Below are 24,257 nucleotides of genomic sequence, written 5' to 3' on the forward strand. Positions count from 1 at the left end.
GCATCTGTATCTGATTGCAGAAACCTTCTATATGTGTAAGGCAGACCATCACATGTGGATCCGAGGAAGCCACAGCTATGGTTCAATATGGCTAAAAACTGGATAACCCAATGTGGGGGAAAGCGCATATAAAAAAGCCACACTAAAAGGGTAGCAGGCCCCTGCCTGAAAGATGGGACTTCCTATTGAGATTAGTGCAAGAAGATAAAGCAGGAAAACACAATAGCATGTGTCTGTACCTGATGGTGGCAAGCCGTCCGTGGTGCAACAGCAGGAGGTGGACAAATTGTCACCGGACATGGCTGCTGTATAAATACCAGATCCGGCATTATTACTAATCCAGAATCGGTGTGGAATTGTTAGTTCCTCCCATCGTGACTGCATCGTGTGTGTATGGTCACGTGATCCAGTGCTCATGGGAAATGTACTCCCAGGCCTGGTTTCATTGTAACCGAAAGCCCTAGAAAAAGATACTGTGTTCATTACTCAGGCGGAGCTACTGTGTAGAAGATCCAAACCCAGTTGACAACACCACTGTTTAAATAAAGGTGTTTTCGGAGCTGCTTCATTGCACTCAGTCAGGGAAGCATGTATATTGCTCAGTAGGGTGTTAGAGGCATGGTCCCCTGAGTAAGGGTCATTAGGTATCCCTAAATTCACAAGATATTGGCACATAACGTGTCATTAGATATTGGTGCATAATGCATCAGATGATGCGGGACCTAAGCCAGGATGTTAAAGTGTTAAGTGCCCAGTGAAAAGAGAACCTGAGCTAAAGTAGGGGGGACTAGAAGTGAAGTTAGACCCTGTTTCTATCTTTTAGCCCAATGTCACTAAATTTGTCCATTAGTGTTTTGCTCAGATAGGAGTTAGCGGCATATTTCTCTAAAGGGGATTGGGTGTCCCTATAATCACAGGGTATTGGTGAGCAATGCGTCAGAAGGTATTGGTGCGGTGCATCAGATGATGTGGGATCTTACCAGGATGTTTAGAGTGTGCAGTAGATAGAGAGAACCTGAGTTAATGTAGAGGGGAACTAAAACATTTTTTTGGACTCTGTTTATATCTTTTAGCTCAATGTTATTAGGTTGATCCGTTAGTGTAAGCAGTCCCATGCCAGAGGATGGAAGATAATTGGATCTCATTGTTTAGCCCATCTCTGTCACTGTGTAGCCTGCACACCCCTTTCTGTTCCTTAGCAAACAGCAACCCGGTTACATCGAAGACAGAGGGGGTACGTTGAGCTAAACAAGTACCGTCCAAGTCAGTTCATCTACCTGATGTTCTTTATCACTGAAATGGTTAGTAAGTTTCATAGCTTGTTTATTACATCTTATAGTGCTCTTATGTTCCCTAATGAGAGTCTTAAACTTATGTGTTGTCATCCCAATGTAACGGAAGTTGCATGGACAGGAAATCAGATTTATCAGCCTGTCGCAGTTACAATTGGTGTGTTGCCTTAATTCCTATGGCTTGTCCATGCCAATGTAAATTACAATTGTATGTGTGATTTGAGCACATATTTCGCAAGAGCAGCACAGGAAGTGTCCCTTCACTGCTAAGAGGACCCAGACGGTATCCTATCTTGCCCCTGTAGATGTTCTGGGTCTGATATGTACTAACTTGTCCTTGACGTTACTACTCCTTTTAAAGGCTACTCTCCTATACCCATCTAGAAATGCCAGAATAGACTGACAATGTGGCACTACATGAGCACAACTTGGCCTCAGCATCTACAGGGGGAAACCAAGATTCTGAAAGCTAGCACAGCCAGAACAACTGCAGTCACTTTTGCAGGCAATGCACGGAAAGAGTTTGAGGCCTTTACCTATCTGGGCAGTGGCATAGACAAGCAGGGCAGCACAGACACCGATGTCAAGGCAAGAATCGGCAAAGCAAGGGCTGCCTTCATTCAGCTAAAGAAGTACTGGTGCTCCAAGGACATAACGCAACAAACCAAGATGAGACTTTTTAACACCAATTTAAAATCAGCTCTTCTGTATGGAGCAGAAACTTAGAGGACAACAGTTATTACCACCAACAAGGTCCAGACCTTTATTAAATACCTGTCTGGGGAAAATACTCACAATCTGCTGGCCAAACACCATCAGTAACAATGACCTATGGCAGCTGACTTTCCTACTCCCTGCTCATTAAGAAATCCTGAAAAGACACTGAGGAAGTTTATGTCACACCTTTCGCAAGCTTGCATCGAACAGTACAAGGTAAGCCCTAACCTGGTACCCGCAAGGGAAAAGGAAAGGACAAAGGCAAAGAAACGCCTGGCTCCGAGGTCTCAAGGCTGACTGTAAGGAGATGGGTTACACCTGGAGTCAGATTGAAAGAAAAGTTCAGGAAAGAGATGGGTGGAGAGTCCTGGCTGATGGCTTATATCCCAGGAGGGACAGTAGGCATAAGTAAGTAAATAAGTATATCTTAAATAGGATGCTTATATAATAGAATCATTATGCATTTCTCATTTTCCTACATGAAAAAAGTATGTGTTTGTTAAAAAAGGATGCTAGAAAGCCTCTAAATTACCGAACAACACTGGAAACTGATTTTTTTGTGTGCCACAAACTGTAATGTTTTAATGGTTTGATACATTTAATTTATTTATTGCCCTCTACAGCAAGGGAACACTGCCATTACAAATTATTCTCTAAGATGGGAGGGCTGTGTTGTATTGTACGTAAGTATTTTAGGGCTCCAGCTTTTACTATTTACTTTTGTAATGCTTACCTTGTGTTGTTACTTACCTGTCTATTGGAATGTCACTGCAGTGCATCTTCCAGCTCTGATCTGTGTTCTATGTTCTGCTCTGAAACCCAAGTTACTGGCAATGGCAGTTGTGCGTTTGGTGCAATGAAGGGGGATGAGACGCTGGCTGGTGGGCTCGCCTATTATACTATATATTTATTAAAGAAGAGTTATTTATTTTGAAAAGAGGCTGTGGGTGTTTCCTTGATGGTAACCACAACATTTTGGCAATGAGTTGGCGCACGTGTTTATTGAGATCAGCACTCCCTCCCTCTCTGTGCGCAGACTCCTGCTGTTTGTGTACGCATGATCAATAGCTTAGAAGCATCACTGTGTTCCTGTGGCAGACAGCATGTTGTGAAGCAAGCTGTTACGGAGGAGCCATCTCCAACTGACAAAGCGTGAAGCTATCAGGGGAGAGCCATCTCGGAAGTAGCTAGCGTGACATAAAGTTCAGGCAAAGTGTATTGTCCTGGTTCAGGCATGTCAGCATCACGTGTCATTCTGCTGGTTTGCCAAGATCAACCATGCCCGGCGTGACGTGTTATCACGTGGTTTCCACAGCGTGATTATCTTATGATCGACTGTGTTTAATTCTGTATTTTCTGCACCACTCACTATTCTTCTGCAATGGAAAGTGGTATGAAATAAACACTTTTTTTTAGATATTGTGTTTTGCACAGTTAATGTACAGTACAGTTAATTATCAGGTTCATCTTTGCATTCTGGTTGTTTGTTATGGGATTGCCACTATTTCTCTTTTTTTCATGATTGAACTATCAGGTGTAATGGTGTTAATGTGCAAAAACCTCAACACTTTTTGGCAACAACCTTTCTTAGAGTGGAAACATTGTTTTTGTGTCTTCCAGAATTATCTGGTGGCCATTGACGCCATTATCTATTCTCTGATCAGGAAGTTAGCAATACTTTTCAATTTTCTGGGAATTGAGGATCAGAAAATATTTGATCATTTTCCTGCAGTACAGTCTCCCAGAGATGACTCTCCACTCTGTAATCATTACATATGTGCACCTCAGTTCTCTTGACCACTTTCCGCAGCGCCTTGACGCCCCTGGGCTAAGTTTATGCTTTATAAAGCTTATATTAATTCATTCATTCATTCATTCACTCATTCATTCATTCATTCATTCAATGTGTTTATCAAAGCGCAGAAAGGAGACTAGCATCACATTTTCTGAGGAGCTGAGTGTAGTGTTAGAACGTTTCAATTGTCTTTCAAGAAAGCAATCTCCAGGGGAAAACTTTGATTAATATGTGGCTGCACTTGCGATTTGGCTAGCACCTGTCAATCTGATAATTCTTTAGACCAATATATTAGAGATCAAATAGTTTAGAACTGTTATTTAAAAGAAATTCAGGAACACTTGCTATGATGCACGAATCCCACTCTTGAAGAAACAGCTAAAATTGCTAATGCTTTCAATTGAATATGTGAAGGTGCTTTGTTTAGGGATAAAATAACCGGAAGTGTTTTGAATATAAAACACATCCTAACTGAAGTACCTGCCTTTTAAACTTTTATTAATTGACAGGAATGTATAATTAACAGCTGATGCCAGTGCTGTTGGGAGCAGTACTGTGTCAGAAATTCGGTAATATTAAGCACACAATTGCTTTCGCCTCTAGAATGCTTTCTGTTTCAATTTAATGGCCCATTTCAAGTTATCAAAATTGCTTCTTCGCCTGTCAAATTGACGGGAGAGCATTGATGGGCTATAAGAAACTTTATCTCTCTTGATGATTTTCAGAAGTCGGTTATGCTCAAGAGATCATCTGACAGGTGAATCTATTTTGTTTCCTCTTGTGCAAAAGGAGGACTGTATTTCTTCAGAATAAATACACAATGTGATGCCCAAATTGGACTCTACTTCTTTTGTTTTGAACAAAGCTCAAGTTTCTGCTTTTGTTGAAGGCGGAGATTAAGTCACTACCAGATGTGGTCACTTGCCCAAGAACCCAGGATATCTGCAAGAATATTGTAAGTAATATTTATTAACTACTTTATTTCCTTGCTTGTCTGTCCAAGGAACCTGGATATCTGCAAGTATATTGTGTGTATTTTTTGTTTAGATTGTTCTTCAAAGAGGGAAGATGTTGTATTGTGCATTTGGAATTTAGGGTTCCTTCTTTTACTATTTACTATTGTACTGCTTACCTTGTGTTATTACTTACCTGTCCATTAGAATGTTACCACAGAGCATGTCCCAACTCTCATCTGTGTTTTATGTTATTGTGGGAGGGCGGGCCGGATAAACAGACGCGGAGGCTGAATATAGTGAGCCAGTGGATAGGTTTTTATTTTGACATCAGGTGATATGGCCGGTGGTTCAGATATCAGGGACTCTTGATGTGGTCTTCGGATCTCTTCTGCTTCGTCTTCTTCTCTGCGGTCTTCTCCCCCGGTGGCTTGCTCCAGTCTGGTCGGGATGGATTCCCCAGGGAGGCTCATGAGAGGGATAAAGAAAAGCGGAAGGCCGTCAGGGCTTTTGTTCTCTTTGAACTCTTCCAAGAGAGATAGATCCGACACCGCACCCGTGTGGGGGTTGTGGGGTTTGACCAGTGAAGGGCGCTCCACCCAGGGACCAAAAGGGGGCTTTGAGGAATGAGGAAAGGAAAGACCCGATCACCATCTATTGTCACCACCCAGGGGGGGGGGAAAGGAGTTTGCAGCTTTGAACAATCAATGAGGGAGGAAAGATTGAGAGACGTTTCGATACTGCAGCACTGCACCACCACCGCTACAACACACTACACCCTGTGGTCCTATCACCACCCACCTCCCAGTTACGCCTGCCCGTCTACCACCCTCTTCCCCGTCCCGTGTCCCCGCCGTTTAGCCACTCACCGGCCCCGCCGCAACACTTCCTGGTTGCGGCCGCTCTCCAGCCTCCTCCTGTGGGGTCCACCAGTCCTCGCACCACGCCTCGTCCGGACCCTCTGCGGTTTCCTCCTCTTCGGTCCTCTGCAACCTCGCGCTTACTCCTCGGTCCTCCGGCTCCTCGGTCTGCTCTTCCACGCTCTCTGTTTCGCTTCGGTCCTCTTCTCGTTCTCGTTCCGCCTTCGCTGCTTCCTCCGTCTCCCGTCTCTCTCCGGCACAAGTGCGTCCGACTCCTCTCTCGGTCCTCCTTTTCACCTGCAGTAAAGAAGGACATCCGGGTTTAATCCCTCCCCCTTCCGGGTCACTCCTGTCGGAGCCAGGACCTGCTCGCCTCTGAGGGTCACGGGGCGGAGTCCGCCTCCGGAATGGGAATGGCCGATCGTGGGAGTTCTCGAGGACTGCTTCCCCAGGCTGAGTCCACAGGTAGGAGCGGGGAAGGGGCGTCGGCCTTGCAATGTCCGGGGATCTCTCACATCCCTTTTCCCTTGCTGTCTTTCTACAGGGGGTGTCACAGGGATAGCGGGAAAGGAAGTCCACGTTGGTTTGGTCTGCACCTTTCCTATGCAGGGTGTGGAATCTATAGGGTTGTAAAGACAAAAACCACCTCAGTATTCTTTCATTGTTTCCTTTGTTGCGGGCGAGCCATTCCAAGGGGGCATGGTCAGTAAAAAGGGTGAACTCTCGTCCCTCGAGGTAATATTTCAAAGAGTCAATAGCCCATTTGATGGCTAGGGCTTCTTTTTCTATGACGGCATAGTTCCGTTCCCGGGGGTACAGTTTCCGGCTAAGGTACAAGATGGGTTTTTCTTCCCCCTGGTCGCTCTTCTGGGATAACACGGCCCCCAGACCCTGGTCCGATGCATCGGTTTGGAGTATAAAGGGCAAGGAAAAGTCAGGACTGGCTAATACCGTGTCTGCTGTTAGGGTGGATTTCAAAGCGAGAAAGGACTGTACTACCTCGGGGCTGGGATCCCTCAGTCTGGCTTCGGTTTTCACGGACTTTCGTAGTAGGTCGGTGAGAGGAGCGGCTAGGTGGGAGAAGCGAGGTATAAACCTCCTATAGTACCCTAGTAAACCCAGAAATGCTCTCAGTGCTTTTGCGGAACGTGGGAAGGGTATCTGGGATATGGCTGCCAGTTTTTTATCTTGAGGCCTAATCATACCTTCCCCAAGTAAATAGCCAAGATAGTGTACCGTTTGGGCAGCTAAGTGACTCTTCGCCGGGTTTATTTTAAACCCATATTTCCCCAAGGTTTGGACCACTCTATATAGATGGGACAGATGCTGCTCCCAGGTTTCGCTGTAGACTATGATGTCATCAATATATGCCCCAGCATACCGTTCGTGGGGTCGCAGGATGAGATTCATAGCCCGCTGAAATGTGGCGGGAGCCCCGTGTAAACCAAAAGGTAACATGACAAATTGATATAGGCCATCAGGGGTGGAAAACGCTGTTTTTTCTCGGTCTTGTTTGCGCAGAGGGATTTGCCAGTACCCTTTGCACAAATCAAGGGTGCTGACGTACTTAGCTCTTCCTATCCTCTCCACCATTTCATCCACCCGAGGTAAGGGATAGGTATCGAACTCGGACACCTTATTGACTTCCCTAAAATCAATGCAGAAACGCACCGAACCATCAGGCTTCGGTACGAGCACAATAGGTGAGTTCCACTCGCTCACCGAGGGTTCTATGACCCCCATTTGCAACATTTGGTGGACTTCACTGCGTATGACCTGTCGGCGGGCCTCAGGGACACGATAAGGTCTTAGGCGTACCACCTTCCCGGGGACGGTTTTGAGGGCGTGTTCTACCACAGAGGTCTTTCCCGGAGTGTTGGAAAATACATCTTGTAACGGGAGTAGGGAGTTTATCAGCATAGCGGCTTTGTCGCCCGGCACCTCCTTATCTATACACTGGCAGTATAAAGGGGTTTGGGGTACGTTCAGGGAGGTTAATATAGGAAGGGGTCCCTCCCATTTCTTTAAGAGATTTACATGATACACTTGGGATGTGCCTCTCTGTTTATCCAACTCGATTTTATAGGTAACGGGGGTCACTTTTTCTAGAATCAAGTAGGGTCCCTGCCACTGACCCAACAGCTTATGGTCAGAAGACGACATCAGCAGGAGTACAGCATCTCCTACATTGAAGGACCTATCCTTTGTTCTTTTATTATATTGGGATCTTTGGGCCTCTTGTGCTTTTTCCATATTGTTTCGCACGATAGTGCGGATCTGTCCCAGATGGGTTTTCAGGTTTGAGGCATAATCAATCAGGGGTGTACTACTGTTAGGTTCGGTTTCCCAGGCCTCCCGGGCCATGTCTAACAGGGATCGGGGTTGGTGTCCATATAATAACTCAAAGGGGGAGAACCCCGTGCTTTTCTGGGTTTGGCAGCGGATGGCATACAAGGCTAGGGGTAACAGATCCTCCCACCGTTTGGTTTCAAGGTCGAGGAGTTTTTTGAGGGTAGTTTTCAGAGTGGCATTATACCGCTCCACCAATCCATCCGTTTGGGGATGGTATGCCGCTGTTCTTATTTGCTTGACTCCCAACTGAGTACATACTTGCTTCATGACCTTTGACATAAACGGGGTTCCTTGGTCCGTAAGGACCTCTTTTGGGAAACCTACCCGAGAGAACACTGTAATCATGGCCTTGGCTATGGCCGTAGCGTTTGGGTGTCGTAGAGCTATGGCCTCAGGGAACCGCGTCGCGTAATCGACGAGGACCAGCACGTACCGACATCCGCTTCGGGAAGGTAAGAGGGGACCAATGACGTCCATACCCACTCGACGAAATGGTTCGTCGAGAATGGGTAGGGGATGCAAGGGAGCTCGGGGTGGGCGGTATCGGCTATTTAGTTGGCATACCGGGCACTCCCGACAGTACATCTTTACTTTCTTGTAAATACCTGGCCAGTAGAACTGTCGGGTGATTAACTGTTCCGTTTTCTCCTCCCCGAAATGCCCCCCTAAGAGATGACTATGTGCCAAATAGAGGACCTTTTCTTGGAACGGGGAAGGGATCAGTAACTGAGGGTTGCTGTGGGGATCTGCCTTCCGATACAGAAGCCCATTTCTGACAAAGAAATAAGGACATACGTGCAATGGATCTTCCTGCGCCAGGGCTTTACTCCAGGCTTCCTGTAGGACCGGGTCTTCCTGTTGGGCCGTAAGGAATTGACGATTGTGCTCCCACGGATTTTCAATTGGAAGAGCTGGAAGGGCGCATAGGAGTTTCCCTTTTTCCTTTCTTTTTTGGTTTCGGGATCTCCGGGTTTTGGAAGGGGGCCACTCGGGATTTTCTTCTTGGGAGAAAGGGGCAGTGTTCAACCAGTCTTTGTCCGAAGGCGGGGCTTCCTGGAGTAAAGCGGGCAAATGGGGATAGTCACTGCCTAGGATGACCTGTTCTGGGAGGCGCTGAATGAGGCCCACTTTTAACGCTGACCCCGGATCCGTGGAAGTTTGAACCTGGACATGGGTTGTGGGATACGTCTTAGTGTCTCCATGGACACATTGGATGTTCACAGTTCCTTCCACCGGTCCGATTCGGGTTCCCAAATCCTGGGGGCGTATCACACTCTGTCGACATCCTGTATCCGCAAGGGCCGTCATTCGTTGTCCGTTGACAGCCACTTCACAGCGATAAGGAGGGTTAGCATTCTTCGGGGGAAGGCAATAGAAGTTCCTGGTCATGCCAATTTCCATCGGCTCCTCTTTTTGTGGGCAAAACCGAGCTATGTGACCCAGTCCTCCACAACCGTAACACTGAGGTCCAGGGGCTGAGGCTCGCACCACCGGGAGTCCAGGAGGTCTGAAGATAGGGGGTCCGGGGATGATGGTGACGGGGTCTGGTTTTCTGTTGAGTAGAGGTCTGGGAGGTCGATGGGCCCCGCTTGAGCCAGGTTTCCAGTTTGTCTCTTCCCGTCCTTTTTGCACTTCCTGTGCTCTGTTGTAGGCACTGGCAATGTCCACAGCAATTTCCAACGTAAGGTGTGCATGTTGCCTTACCCATCTTTGTATTGGGGGATGGAGTGAGGTCAGGTATTGTTCTAAGTAGACCTTGGCCATTATCTCTTCTTTCGTGGCGGTAGTGGGCTTTAACCACCGATCCGCCATGTCTCTCACCCGGAAATATAGGGCCCTAGGGGTTTCTTGGGGTCCTTCCTTTATCTGGCGTAGCTTCATCCTATAACACTCGTCGTCCACTCCTAACCGTTCCATGATGCATTGTTTGATATCTGCATATGGGGTTGTACCCAGGATGTTAGCGGCTTGGTAGGATGCTTGTAATTCTCCAGACAGGAGAGGTCCCAGGTATTGTCCCCATTTATCTGCTGGCCAGGCGGCGGCCAGAGCCATCCGTTCAAAATTGTTAAAGAAATATTCAGGATCCTCCCCGGCTACGTACTTTTGCAGTATCACCGACGGGAGGGTACTCGGACCTCTTTGCTGTCCCAACACGTCGGCAATCTTCCCCATAGCCGTGTCATGCGTCTGTCCCTGATTGGTAAGGGCCTGTTGCAGCTTTCCCCGGTCTTCTTCTACGATGGTGAGAAATTTCTCCATGGCCTTCCCCAGGCTTTCTTGGTTATCCGCCATTCGGGCGATTACAGCCTCCATGTCTCCGGTGGATCCCACTTCTGACACCACTTGTGGGAGGGCGGGCCGGATAAACAGACGCGGAGGCTGAATATAGTGAGCCAGTGGATAGGTTTTTATTTTGACATCAGGTGATATGGCCGGTGGTTCAGATATCAGGGACTCTTGATGTGGTCTTCGGATCTCTTCTGCTTCGTCTTCTTCTCTGCGGTCTTCTCCCCCGGTGGCTTGCTCCAGTCTGGTCGGGATGGATTCCCCAGGGAGGCTCATGAGAGGGATAAAGAAAAGCGGAAGGCCGTCAGGGCTTTTGTTCTCTTTGAACTCTTCCAAGAGAGATAGATCCGACACCGCACCCGTGTGGGGGTTGTGGGGTTTGACCAGTGAAGGGCGCTCCACCCAGGGACCAAAAGGGGGCTTTGAGGAATGAGGAAAGGAAAGACCCGATCACCATCTATTGTCACCACCCAGGGGGGGGGAAAGGAGTTTGCAGCTTTGAACAATCAATGAGGGAGGAAAGATTGAGAGACGTTTCGATACTGCAGCACTGCACCACCACCGCTACAACACACTACACCCTGTGGTCCTATCACCACCCACCTCCCAGTTACGCCTGCCCGTCTACCACCCTCTTCCCCGTCCCGTGTCCCCGCCGTTTAGCCACTCACCGGCCCCGCCGCAACACTTCCTGGTTGCGGCCGCTCTCCAGCCTCCTCCTGTGGGGTCCACCAGTCCTCGCACCACGCCTCGTCCGGACCCTCTGCGGTTTCCTCCTCTTCGGTCCTCTGCAACCTCGCGCTTACTCCTCGGTCCTCCGGCTCCTCGGTCTGCTCTTCCACGCTCTCTGTTTCGCTTCGGTCCTCTTCTCGTTCTCGTTCCGCCTTCGCTGCTTCCTCCGTCTCCCGTCTCTCTCCGGCACAAGTGCGTCCGACTCCTCTCTCGGTCCTCCTTTTCACCTGCAGTAAAGAAGGACATCCGGGTTTAATCCCTCCCCCTTCCGGGTCACTCCTGTCGGAGCCAGGACCTGCTCGCCTCTGAGGGTCACGGGGCGGAGTCCGCCTCCGGAATGGGAATGGCCGATCGTGGGAGTTCTTGAGGACTGCTTCCCCAGGCTGAGTCCACAGGTAGGAGCGGGGAAGGGGCGTCGGCCTTGCAATGTCCGGGGATCTCTCACAGTTATGCTCTGGAACCCAAGTTGCTGGCAAAGGCAGTCGGGCGGTTGGTGCAGAGGAGAGGAGCTAGCTGGTGGGCTTGCCTATTATACTAGATGTTTATTAAAGAATAGTTCTTTATATGAAAAGAAGCAAAGGAAGCTATGGATGGTTCCTTCATGGTAACCACAGCAAGCTGCACTCACATTACACCTTCGTCTATTTCTCCTAGAAAGATGATAAAGCAAACAAGCTAACCAAACTAAATGTCAGTACTGCAGGATGTTTACCCCAGTCACAACCAGAGGTTAATTTTTGTTCTCCCAATGGCCAACTTTGTATAGAGTTCAAGTCACACTGTTTGGTTGATGTTTTTCCATGATTCTCTGGGTGAAAATTACAAAATTGATTCCAATATACCTACCTGTCAATGACAATATACCCACAGCATTAGACTTGGGAGTAGATTGCAAGTCGATTTCTGAAAAGCCACTATTCATTTCATGTAAGTCACAGATATGGCCAAAAGGTGAGCAAATAATCACACTCTTACATCTACTGAGGGTCTGTATGAAAATGCAAGCCGGGTACATATCATCATTTTGTCAACGTTCTATACCCTGAAACAGTTAGGCCCAACAAACCGGACCGTTACAATTTGTGAAGCTATTGCATTTGCCAACCTCTTTGCGATCAATCATCGAGATGGTACAATAACTAAATGAGTAGCTTGAACAGAATATAAGAGACAGAGAAGACAAAGATAATAAAGCAAGAAAAATGAAGAAGTTGACAGAAAAATAAGAAAAAATAAGAGCACTTGTAAAAAGAAAGCATAAAATCATAAGCCTTTCAAGTAACATTTTCTTCCAACTGAAGAAGGGAGAAAAATAATGGCAATGAAATGTATAGCACTGAAAGTAATGCTATAAGGGGGAACTACCACCAAATGCCTAAGATTACATTAATCCACCAATGGTCCAGGGCCAAAGGTTACATGAAACAAAAGGAACAACAGAGTGTCTGGAACCATCCAGAACCAAATTCCAGGGGGTGAGAGAGGTGATGATATTGCATGGGTGGGGTGACCTTTTAAATGATGACAAAGGTCACCATAGTTGTAGGAGGCTGAGGGTGGTTCTAGCCACCCTCTAGGAGTGTCACAATCGCCCACTGAATAAATGTAGAGAAAGAAGCTGGAACTGGAAGAGTGACAAAGCCTCTGTGGCTTGATGCTAATTTACAGACTTAAGTGAGTTACGTCGCCACAGAGTTGCTCCATGCCGTGCACCCTCGTGCCAGTTGGTGCTTTGTATACACCTACAAAGAGAGGTAGGGCAGGGCCAGAACAATAAACATGAGAGAGGGCTGACATCAACCAAGTGCCTGCGTCAGTCAGTGTCAGCCTCCTCTGTTTCAAGACACGATGGTGAGTCAAACGGGCCATCTTCATGCAAGCCATGCCATCTCCATGCAAGCCATGCCATCTCCTGACTAAATACATCCAATCTTCCACGTCTCATTCCTAAAATAGTATAATATTGTAAGAAATTATGTTATTGGTTGATAGGGATGGAAGCCACCCTCAGGTAACAACTGCAGTCCTTGTCAGGGTGAACCACAGGTAGCTTGGGACAAAAGCAGCCAGGCTTAATTTAAATTCAATGTGTCTGCCAATAGCCTTCGAAACAGAAGAATACAGAGTCTTTTGAATCATTGACCCACACATGAGGAGAGTCAATCTTCACTGGGTAATTGATGATTGGAAAGAGTATGTACTTAGAGACAGTATTTGAATAAAAAAAGCAGGTCCTAGTTTTTCTCACCAAACACTCACACACACCCAGGCCAGTGCAGGCAGGACAGAGTAGATTAAGCTCTGAAAGTGAGCAAACTGTTAGGAACACAATGCCACAGAGGCATCATTCGCTGCTCCCAAAAAAAGGGGCAGTCTCCAAAGACCCATAATCAGGGACCTACCGCTAACCCCTTTAGATAGTTTGCCAGTTACAGTAAATAAACAGTTACATACCTCTGTAGCATCTAGGAGATCCTTGAAATGGTCTCAGCAAAGGACTCTCACAAGAAGCAACAAAGGGATCAGATTTGCACTCTCCGTGTCTGCCTTCCTGGAGCAAAGGAGAGGTCAGTACAAGGATGTTTGAGGCATCACATGGTCTCAATACCCACATGTTAGCCATATGACGACCACTTCTTGTCCAAGAGAAACATACAATAGGTCACAGCCCTATGGGCTTGATGAAAAGTACCAGCACGTAAGAACAACATGCACACACATTCACACTCACACAGACACAGACCCATACACACACAGACACATACATATGCTATCAATTCTTCTTTTTGTGTTTTCCACAGACCTTCTCTGTGAAAGAAAACCCTTCCAGCACTCACCTATCATGTTTGAAGGATGCTCCCTTTTCTTCCCCGGTTTGGAATGGGATTTACTCCTACTTTTGACAGGAAACCTTTTCCAGCCTTTTCAGTGATGGAAAGGGGCCAGCAAAAAGTATGTGAAAAGCCAAAAAAATGTAAGCTTTCAGGTGTTCTCAAATTTACTCGGTTGTTCAGCCCTGTGATGCTCACTGCCAGCCCATTACCCCACATGCTCAGGATATTTACTCACAGGCCAATCTTCTCTACACTGGGGGACCATGACTATGCAGATTACCTAGCCGTGCTTGCTCACATACATCAGCATTTGCAGGAATATACATCTCGCCTCAACACCTAAGCACAGAAAATGGGCCTGAATATCACCACCAAGTAATCAGAAGCCATGCCATTCAACATCCCAAAACATTCACTAGTCAAGGTGGATGGAGAGGACCTAGCCATGACTCAAGAGTTCACCAACATAGACAGTACTATTAGACTTGATGGAAGGGCAGGCAGTGACAACAAGAGCAGACTGAACAAGTCCATGAATGTGTCCAGGATGTAAACAATGTGCGGAGGGTGTCTGAGTACAGCACTAACACCAAGTTGAAGCTTTACCAGAGCTGGGTTCTGTCCACACTCCTGTATGGATCAAAATGTTGGCAGATGATGAAAAGTGACATCACCAAACTGTCAGCCTTCCTCATCAGTAACCTAAGAAGATCATTGTTCATTGTCAGGCCCTAAACCATTTCCAACCAGGAACTGCTCACCAGATGCAAGCAAGAGAGGCTGGACACCATCATTAGAAGAAGATGGAGATGGGTAGGGCACACAACAGAAGAGAACAAGACTGTCACAGTGCTTCACTGTACTCCATAAGGCAAATGGAAGAAAGGCATCCCACACAACATCTGGAAGTGAACTGTGGAAAGAGAAATGAGGGCCCTGAAACACAGCTGGGGCACGATACAGAAACTAGCTCAAGACAAACAGAAGTAGAATCTTCTGATGAGTAAATAATTTTTCATGTGCATTGCGAAGTTTAAGAAAAAACAAGAGTGATTTTGCACTTGAGAGAAAGTCTGTTTGCATGTGTAAGTGAAATATATGTGTCCAACAGTTTTGGGATGTAGACCCCTGAGTCAATAATTTCAGGTGAGCTGGTTTCAGAAGATTGTGCTTATTGGTATGTTTGCTAACACAATGAGGTTGTACATTTTTTTTTTTGTTCCTACAGCTCAAGGTATCTTTGTCTGCGACTTCCATACTGCTTGTTGGCATTTTCTTTTGGTTTCTGTGCACAACAATACTGCTGGAGCACTTTTAGGGCCTGATGGCGGTAACAGAGTGTTAGTTCATCTGGAATAATGAGTCACATTCCTTACATCTTTAATACCAAGCTTAGCCCCATAGACTGATAGTGCACTGGACTCTTTTCTCCAGTTACTATCAACATTTGTATACCATTCACCAGTCTTTTGACATACTCTGAAGTAAATAATCTTTGTCCTTGTCAAAATATTATGAGTCAATATTTTGCATCATAGTCCTATTGAATACCCTTATCAAATCATTTTGGGGTTTTGTAAAGAGATCCAACGAATTTTCAAATTGTATAAAGTTCTGGAGCACTGCTTCTTATTGGAATTTATTTATCTCTTAAGTCTCTTGTTTGATCGATAACCAACTCAGACATCAATTAAAAAACATCAACTGCTATTACGTTTTCTGGATTGTAATTCTTCTTTACCAAATCTGGATGCTTTAAAAGCTATAACATGACATATTCAGCAGTTCCTAGACCTAGCAGATACAACCTCTTAACAGGTATTAACTATCGGGACCTTAAAAAGTGAGAACACTCCATTTCTGCTATTACTTTTCTCTCTATGGTCAATGAATCTTTATTTGTTGCATGAGAGCTAAAGGGAGTGAACATGCTGCATTACAAACTCAAAAACAAACTGATATAAATGAGTTTTAGAAGCAGATTATAGAAATACAGTATAACGAGAATGAATCTGAGCCTCCTAATAAAGTTCAGTCCAAGCAATAAGAAATTCACCAAAAGCTCAGTGGCCGCAATGCAAAAGATGAGGAAACGAATTTGAAAGTTTATATGCAGAATTCAACGTTGCTGCCTAGTCATTAGAATTTATGAGAAATGTAGTTAATCCTACTCTATACCAACAAATGCTGTTGATGCACACGCAAAACTTTAGACATGTATGTAAAAATTTAATGAACAACATTAATCATTAGAACTTTTGTTCTTCTTTATTCTTCAATGGTTTCTTCCACTCCCAACGCGTTTCGTCGCAATAGGGATTAACCCAAACGACTTCCTCAGGGCTGGAAGTAATAAAATTATATTACAGTAGATGGAGTCGTCCATATTAATTTCAACTTATAAATTAATTGGATTCAATCCAAAACTTGTGTAGAGGACAGCAAAATAATGCATATAAAGAAACCAACCGTCATCAGAATACTATGCATTCCGGTTGTTTTAGCTTATTAACATGTAAAGATTATCTCACTCACATGCAGTAAAATATATTAGCATTATTTTGCTATCCTCTACACAAGTTTTGGATTGAATCCAATTAATTTATAAGTTGATATTAATATGGAAGACTCCATCTACTGTAATATAATTTTATTACTTCCAGCCCTGAGGAAGTCGTTTGGGTTAATCCCTATTGCGACGAAACGCGTTGGGAGTGGAAGAAACCATTGAAGAATAAAGAAGAACAAAAGTTCTAATGATTAATGTTGTTTATTGAATTTTTACATACATGTCTAAAATTTTGCGTGTGCATCAACAGCATTTGTTAGTTTAATCAATCTCTGATTGAGTCTGTTAGGGAATGGGGTGGTATTCCCTAGTGTGATAGCACCGCAGGTACTTCTATCGAATCAGATAATATTACTGTGGACTCCTGTTAGAGCGCTAGGTTCTTTCCCTGACACCCATCTAGCTTTCAGCTACTCTATACCAACTTCAGGGAAACCCTAGTAGGCTATGTGAAGCAAGGAATAGGTGTCAGCATCAGGGAGACTTTCGTAAAAGTACTCCAAGCCTACAAAGCATAGCAAGAAGCCACACAGTGAGAGGAATCACATTAGAGGTCTGCACCCCATGAAATACCAATACAACGTTGTCACTTTTCAGTACAATTACATCATCTTAGGTAGAAATTCGCAACATTCAGCTCAGCTCCTCTCCCACACTCTTGATGGGGAACATTCGATTGTCCTTGAGCATCCCTTCTCTGTCATGAGAACTCGTCTCCCACCTTGTTAGCACATCTTCTTCTTGCCAAGAAATTTTTCCGTACCTTACCATCTCTACAAACAAACATCCCTGATGATTCTAAGTAATGAAGCCTTGTATCTGCAGCTGCAGAGGAGAGAACTTTCAAACAACGCAACTCTCACATGTAAAAAACCCATTGAAATTCACAAGCATAGAGCCTTTTGTTACGCTGAGTTAACACAGCAGTTACAGTGCACTCTGACATTTGAATATATGTGCATGTACTTCCAAATTAATACATGTACGAATAAATCATGGTTACATAAAATCGTGTTAAATTTAAATAATTTGTATAATTGTAAGAGCTACATTTCTAGTAAAATCTTCAATACTAATAGGCCCTCATTAAATGATTTTCTTAAAGGTTATCATGGAGCATTATCAGTAATAAATTGGAAATCCCCTCTGGTTTAATATAAGGTTAGAACACACAGACTGAAGTAGTGGTAATGTATAAAAAATAATCCTAAAGAAGTAACGAGCCAGAGAGGAGCTAAATTAAGCAGCTCCACATGGGAACTTGTAGTGCATGCTTATATAACTTGAAACAAAGGAACTGTGTGTACATCCAGGGCAAGTCACTTTTCTTATCTTATTGCTTAGCAACTCCCTTTTATGACCCAACTTGAAAATGATTTACCGACATAACACTTCTTGCCTTTTTTCTAATTACTGCCTCTCTATTCAAAGACAGAAATGAATATCCCCTAACATTTCCCTAGTGCATTTTTTCCTCCTCCTCCAAAACCTAATTTCAGGAACTGCCTTCTTCACCATTACTAATCACATAATTTCCTTTTAGCCAAGTAATCACTGATATCTGTTCAGAAACAAATATATCACTTTTTCCACTTTACTTCTAGTGTTTAAGAGGACTGCCACTTCCTCTGGCTCCCACCCCTGCACCTTACCTTTGCACCAAACATGATATGATCTGCACTGTGCCAAATCACAGCATCCAAGGGTAGAGTCACAAGAACAAGAAAACCCTGTACCACCCAGTATGACACGTGGTACACTCTCACACTGCACAGACATCAGAAGCAGACTTGGAGCAGCAGACTAGAAACAAAAGGTATCTCAATCATACTTGACTATGAGCTGGGAAAGGCCATTGACTGTTCACCAGGTGCTCAGTGGCAACAGATAGTGAGGGAGATTACAGTTGCTTCGAGAACCCACCCCTGCAAAACTTCAACTGAATCCAGCATCCGTCCAGTGAGTGTTGTTACAACTGAAGAAATCTTCAGGACAGGGCCAAGATTTGACGTCTCCTCCATGCTTTATGGAAACAATGTGTACATTCTTCAGAAAGCAAGTGCAGAAGTATTTACACTATCAGAACTAGATTCAACTAGTAAAATGTCAGACAGTGGTAATCGCTCTGAAGAAGATACCTGTTGGGTAGGAAATGTCCTCTTCATGGTAAAAGACATGCACCCTTGCCCTGAGTGCCCAACTGTACTGCTGTCTGGATCCTTAATGTTGATTATTGTTGTCCTAGGCAAACTCTGATCATGCATGTGTGCCATGAAATAGGCCTGTCTTACATATTGCAGTCTTGTTGGACCGAGAAGGTTGCCCAAAGCGCTGCCTTCATAGTGGTAGAAGGCTACTGCCTTCATCAAGATTTAAGCAGCACGAGCGCAGTGCTGGCAGCATACCGTGTAGGGATCAGTCGGAGTGAACAGGTCCTTTATATCCTGTGTCACTAGGAGTGAGGCCTACAGGCTCAGTCACCTTTTTTTAAGTTCCGCTGTTGTGCTTTTAATTCATCCATGGCCGACATCTGGTAGACGTGGAGTGCTGCACAGCCGAGGAACAGTGACTCTGAGTTGGATGTATGTGTGCCTGGGAAGGGTACGGAACAGGGATATGGCAGTACTGTATATTCTATGAATGGTTAGTGCATGTACTAAGTCTATGAATGCCTGAGAAGAATATATTGTACGACTGAAGTAGTGCTGTGCAGTAAGTGCATGGGAAAAGCTTGTGCTGGGTGTATGTATACTTGCAATAAATACAATACATGAAGGGTGAAGTGTTGACCATTGCATAAATGGTGAGTGTGTGTGTGCTGGCAGTGTGGCCATATGCAAATCAGTCTTGACCCTGTGCCTCATGGCAGTCCAGCCCGAACTGCCCAGCCAGGTCCTCCCTGGACCAGAAACAAGCATCCTAGGACCGGTTTCGGGGTTTCACCCCTCATCAGCCTGGATAGCTTGAATCCAGTGGCACAGTGAGCCTGGGACCCACGTCTGGGCATACCTGGTGCACTTAGGGCTAGAAAGCAAAAGACACACAGTTGATGGAAGGAATGCAGAACACATCAAAACATTCACCCCCAGTCAATGCTTGTGCTTGAGGACAAAGACAGACTGTCCAAGCACAATCACGGGTGGATGTCACTTCAAAATCACATTAGGTTAAAACCTCAAGGTTACCTTGGCGAAACACACAGCTTTCAGGCTAAAGTACACTTCCTGAAATACAGGCTGTCTGGGCCTTTTACCTCTATTAAGACATCTGCCCAATGTAGAAGGAGTCCAGGGCAAGACATCTGCCGGCTATGCAAGAAAGAGCTGGAGGACATTGTTCATGTCTTATGCCTGTGTCGAGTAGGATTGGAGGATCGATGAGCGCTCCTGCGAAGAAAGTGGAGAAATCGGGGCTTAAGGTCATGTAGGGAGGCAGTGTTGGCCTGCTTTGATCTAACGGACGTAGGTCTGAATTGTGCTACGGTCAAGTTCTTACAGAGATTTGGTAACAAGCCTGCGAATAAGAATTCAGCAGAAGGTGGGGTAGAAATAATTGTCTGAGAAAATATTACTGCATCTGGTTATTAGCACACTTACACCTTAAGGTCTTACCAGTAACTCATTTTTACTGTAACTGACCCTGGCATAAGCACTTGCACTTTAAACTTAAAAAGTACCATCTCAGGCTCCCCAATGGGTCATTTCGGTTTTATGCCAGTGTGATGTTGTGTCCAAGCCTAAAGCTCACCTCAGACCACACTACAAGCATCCCCTACTTGATTTTGCTCAAGCAGATTTTATAATCTTAACCTCTGCACTATAAAGCGCTTAAAAATGTTTCACCACTTTTACTCTATTTTTTAATGGTCTCTATGTAATGGTCGCTCTGCTCTCTTAGAACTTTCTTTCCTTGATCTTAAAAAAGTTCTCTTAACCTTAATGTGTTTTAATCGATTTCATGAACTTTTAATTTTTGGTGATGATGATTTGATATTATGCATTGATGCATTGGTGCTTAGTATGCATTTCATTGCAACGGTATTTATTAATCATGCAATAATGAATTATAAACATTATCTGGTTCACAAGAATTACCTATCTGGCACTGGGTCCCAGTAAGAAAACACATTTCCTTTAAGACCTTGTATATAGTTCACAAGACCCTGCATAATGTTGGCCCGGGGTATCTGCAATATACATTTCAATGTTTCTTACGCGAGCAAATACTCGTTCCTCAGAGAGTAAAAACAATGTCCTTCCTAAGGTGACTCATCACAGATGGGTGGCAGGAGTTTTTCTTTGGTAGCTGCAAGCTCTTGGAATGCTTTGCCATTGTGTAAGAAATCCTTAACCAGCCATATCCAATTTATGAAGACGGTCAAAACCTGCTTGTGTGCATCTTAGATGTTTTCTTCCTTATATGTCCCTTTCTTTTCTGTTTCGATTTTCTGTAGGAGCTGTGGTTTTAGCACCAAGACGCCCATGGGCATTAGTGCACTTCAGAAAATTAGTTCATCTTTAATATGGCAGTTTTTTAAGTTCTGTATTACTAGCCATTCACTCATATTTGCAGATGATATATCTGAAAATATTACTCTTTCACTTCCAGATTCAATTTCTTTCAATAAACAGCTTTTTCAAGTTGGCAGTCAGATGACGCTGAACAGCAGACAAGTATTACTGATACTTGTGAACTAGTATGGAATGGAATTGTATGTACGTATGGACTATTTGTTGTGGAAGTATTCCTATTTTTTTTATATATTCTGACTTTTTGTTTCCATACATCTTTCTTTATGATGGATGTTGATAGATAAGAATAGAAAGGGTAAAAGGGTCATCAAATAATTGTAACTTAAAGCAGATCTTGTCTTTTGCAAAAGGTGGTTGAATTTTCCTATATACTCTCGGTCTATGGCTATTTGTTTCAGCTGGTGGGCCCTTTTGTTTCATAAAGTAGAATATTTTGCTTTATAATATCTTGATTGTAATAAATGTTGGATCTCAAACATTAATGGCATTAAGTTTCTTGTAGATTTGGACATATGCTGATCTTTCTAAGGGCCTAATTACAAGTCTGGTGGTCCAAGGATAGCCAGACTCATCAGGGCGCAGAGGTTGGGGTCCAGCCACTGCAGCTTCGGCAGTCTGATTGCCCCAGTATGAGTTGGGCATTTGGACTGCCATTGCACTGCCACAGCCGCCAGGGAGCCGCCGTTCCCTAGTGGTGACGCGGCAGTCTTGAGGCCGCAATATGCGTGGCTGGACTGCCGCCATCCCGCCAAGCATATTACGAGTTTTCTCTCTGCCACAGTTTTCATGGCGGATCCACCTCCTTGAAAGCCGTGGCAGAGAGGAAACAAAGGGTGCCCTGTAGGGCCCCCTTGTGCCTCTGGGCCCTGGCGTGCATGCAGGAGGGCACAGCATGTACCCCCCTGTGTGCATGCACCACAGTCAAACTGTTGTTGGTGTTCCCAATGCGATACCCATTTTTAGAGGCTAAAAAAAAGCCCGCCAGACATAAGGAAACTCCTAATCTGGCAGACGGCCCTACCACACGTTTGGCGGTGCAGGAGCGGGCCGCCGGCATGGCACTGCCAAACTCGTAATCGGGCCCTTAGTGCTCTTTGTGCAAGTTTGGCATTATGTGTTTACTGCGAATAAATTGCAGGATTCTATAAAGTAACTAAAACGGATTTTGTACTTACAGATGTTAATTGGTAAGTGACAATTTCTTTAACACTGTTACACATACTGTTACACATTGTTTTTTTAATCATTAAAACAAGGTGTTTCCTTACAAAATTCGTTATGCAGATCTCATGTGTTTATTGGCATATTGTTAAACTGTGTGTGGGTGTGTAATGCACCAGCTGTTTATTTATGCATGAGCTGATTCATTGTTGTTCTATTCTTGATATGTAACAGTTTCGAGGAAGCCACATTTGACTGCCATGAAACCCATTTTGGCTGTCACTAAGTATAAATTAAGGTACTAAATATAAATTAAGATATTTCCATATAGCTTCATCCCCTTACATGATGAGTAACAGATGGATGCTAAAAGAGCTTTTTAAAAATTTAAAAGGTGGAATAAAAAGGTTGTTTCAGTTGCTGAAAACACCAAGGTGTTGAGGAGGCCATCCAGTGCCAGCTTGCTCCTCCCCTTTCACCACTTCAAACTCCACGGAACCAGCCATTTGTGCCCTTCTGCTCTTGTATCAGTGGCTTCTCCAGTGGTGTCTCAAGTATCCACAGCACCTCTGAACTCTGCTAGACTTGGACCAGGCCACTCCGCTTCCCGCCGCAGTCGTCCAATAGCGGCTGTTGGACTACGGTCACTTCAAACTAATACTGGCTACCATTTTTTGCTGCCGTTTCTGGCATCTACCCCGGAGGTAGATGGAGTGGGGGTTGCCAGCGGCATCTGGTGACACCATGGCAGCAGAGTATTGAGAGGTGTGGAGGAGTTTTGAGGTTGATGCATTGATTTAGTGGTATCTTGCATCCTAGTCCTCCAGCCTTGTAGTCCCCATTTTACGGTGGATTACACCCAAGAGGAGTGCTGGAGGATGCTGGACATTTTCATCTGGAGTGGGTGAACTGAGCTAACTCAAGGAAAATCCTGACTTTAATACATTTTTGAACAGCTGTGATTCTGACTACCTGAATGAACTGGAAACCCAAAACTGGAATTCTGAACTAAATGTATTTTGGACAAAGCAAAGCCATCATAAAAGATCTGTGAAAGATTTGTACAGTAATTCATTGAATCCAATTCCTTCTAAATCACCGGCCAAAAACACATATTGAGACAATACATAATATTTATGTCAGATCCCCCTTGTTCCCCTACTCATATGGTTCCCTCTTGAAAATGTCAAATGGGGAACAGAAAGAGAAAGAGGAAAGGGGAAGTGAAAGGGGGCATCACAACGGCAGAAAACAATCACAAAAGCAGATTTCTTCTAAAAAACAGGTGTGAAATCATCTGAATCCAAACCTTCCCGTACAATTTTTATAACTGAAGAGAACAGAGATAAGCAACTCGCTGGATTCAGATTGGGCTATGCTCTGAATAAGAGCAATGATCCATTTCCTGCAAAAACTGCAAACATTAAGGATCTAATATCATTTGAACTGCCGATTTTTTTTGCACTTGGACACTAAGTGGAGGGTGTGAGTAGCTACTAACTTTCAGGGGGAATTTCTTTTTAATGCGGTTTTAAATGCTTTTAACTCTGACACAAATGGGTGTCTAAAAAAAGAAAGGGAAAACTTCTTATTTTCGAAAAATAAAGTCAATGCCATATTTAGGTGTCAAATGTTAGACCACGTTGGAAGAGTAAACCTCACCCACAATTTGTGGCATGCTTCTTCATAGGCATCCTTTCCCACCCTGGTAGGACAGTGCCACTAGGGCGGAGCTCGACTTCCCGGGGACTAGGAAGAAGGAAGGAGTTCTTAGATAAAGTACAACTGGACAGTTAGCGGGATCCAGATCAGTTAAAAACACCTTGGGGTACTCAGGTATACCACGTTTAATGCAGAGGACCTCTAATATATCTAAAAATAGTATTGAAATGGAAAATCAGGACAATGGCGCAATCCATTTCCCTAAGCCAACATGTTTCTGCCCCTATCACTAGCATATACAAGTTATGGGCATTCTTCAGGGCCAAGGATCCCTAATGGACTGCCTATTTGCCAAAAGACAATACTTGGTGAAACCAAGAAACCCAGGTGATTCCTATCTGGACGTGAGCATATCACACCCTCATTTTAGGGGATATCAGCGCCCTGGTCTGGGAGGGGAAGATGTCATCTGTAGTAACACATGCGTCAAGAGGCCATCGTGCCTGCAC

The 24,257-nt window shown here is 44.7% G+C and overlaps 1 protein-coding gene across 1 annotated transcript; it reads right to left on the reverse strand.

Moving 5' to 3' along the window:
• Positions 1–5,479: 5,479 nt before the first annotated feature.
• On the reverse strand, positions 5,480–11,254 carry LOC146776088 (uncharacterized). The gene is made up of 2 exons (XM_085638224.1): positions 10,930–11,254; positions 5,480–5,914 (listed from the first exon to the last, which is right to left on the reverse strand). Exons 1-2 carry the CDS (start codon positions 11,234–11,236, stop codon positions 5,580–5,582), a joined length of 642 nt encoding a protein of 213 aa, XP_085494350.1. The 5' UTR covers positions 11,237–11,254; the 3' UTR covers positions 5,480–5,579.
• Between the last annotated feature and the right edge of the window lie 13,003 nt (positions 11,255–24,257).

This window comes from Triturus cristatus, chromosome 12, assembly GCF_964204655.1.
Source record: "Triturus cristatus chromosome 12, aTriCri1.1, whole genome shotgun sequence".
NCBI classification, from domain to species: Eukaryota; Metazoa; Chordata; class Amphibia; order Caudata; family Salamandridae; genus Triturus; species Triturus cristatus.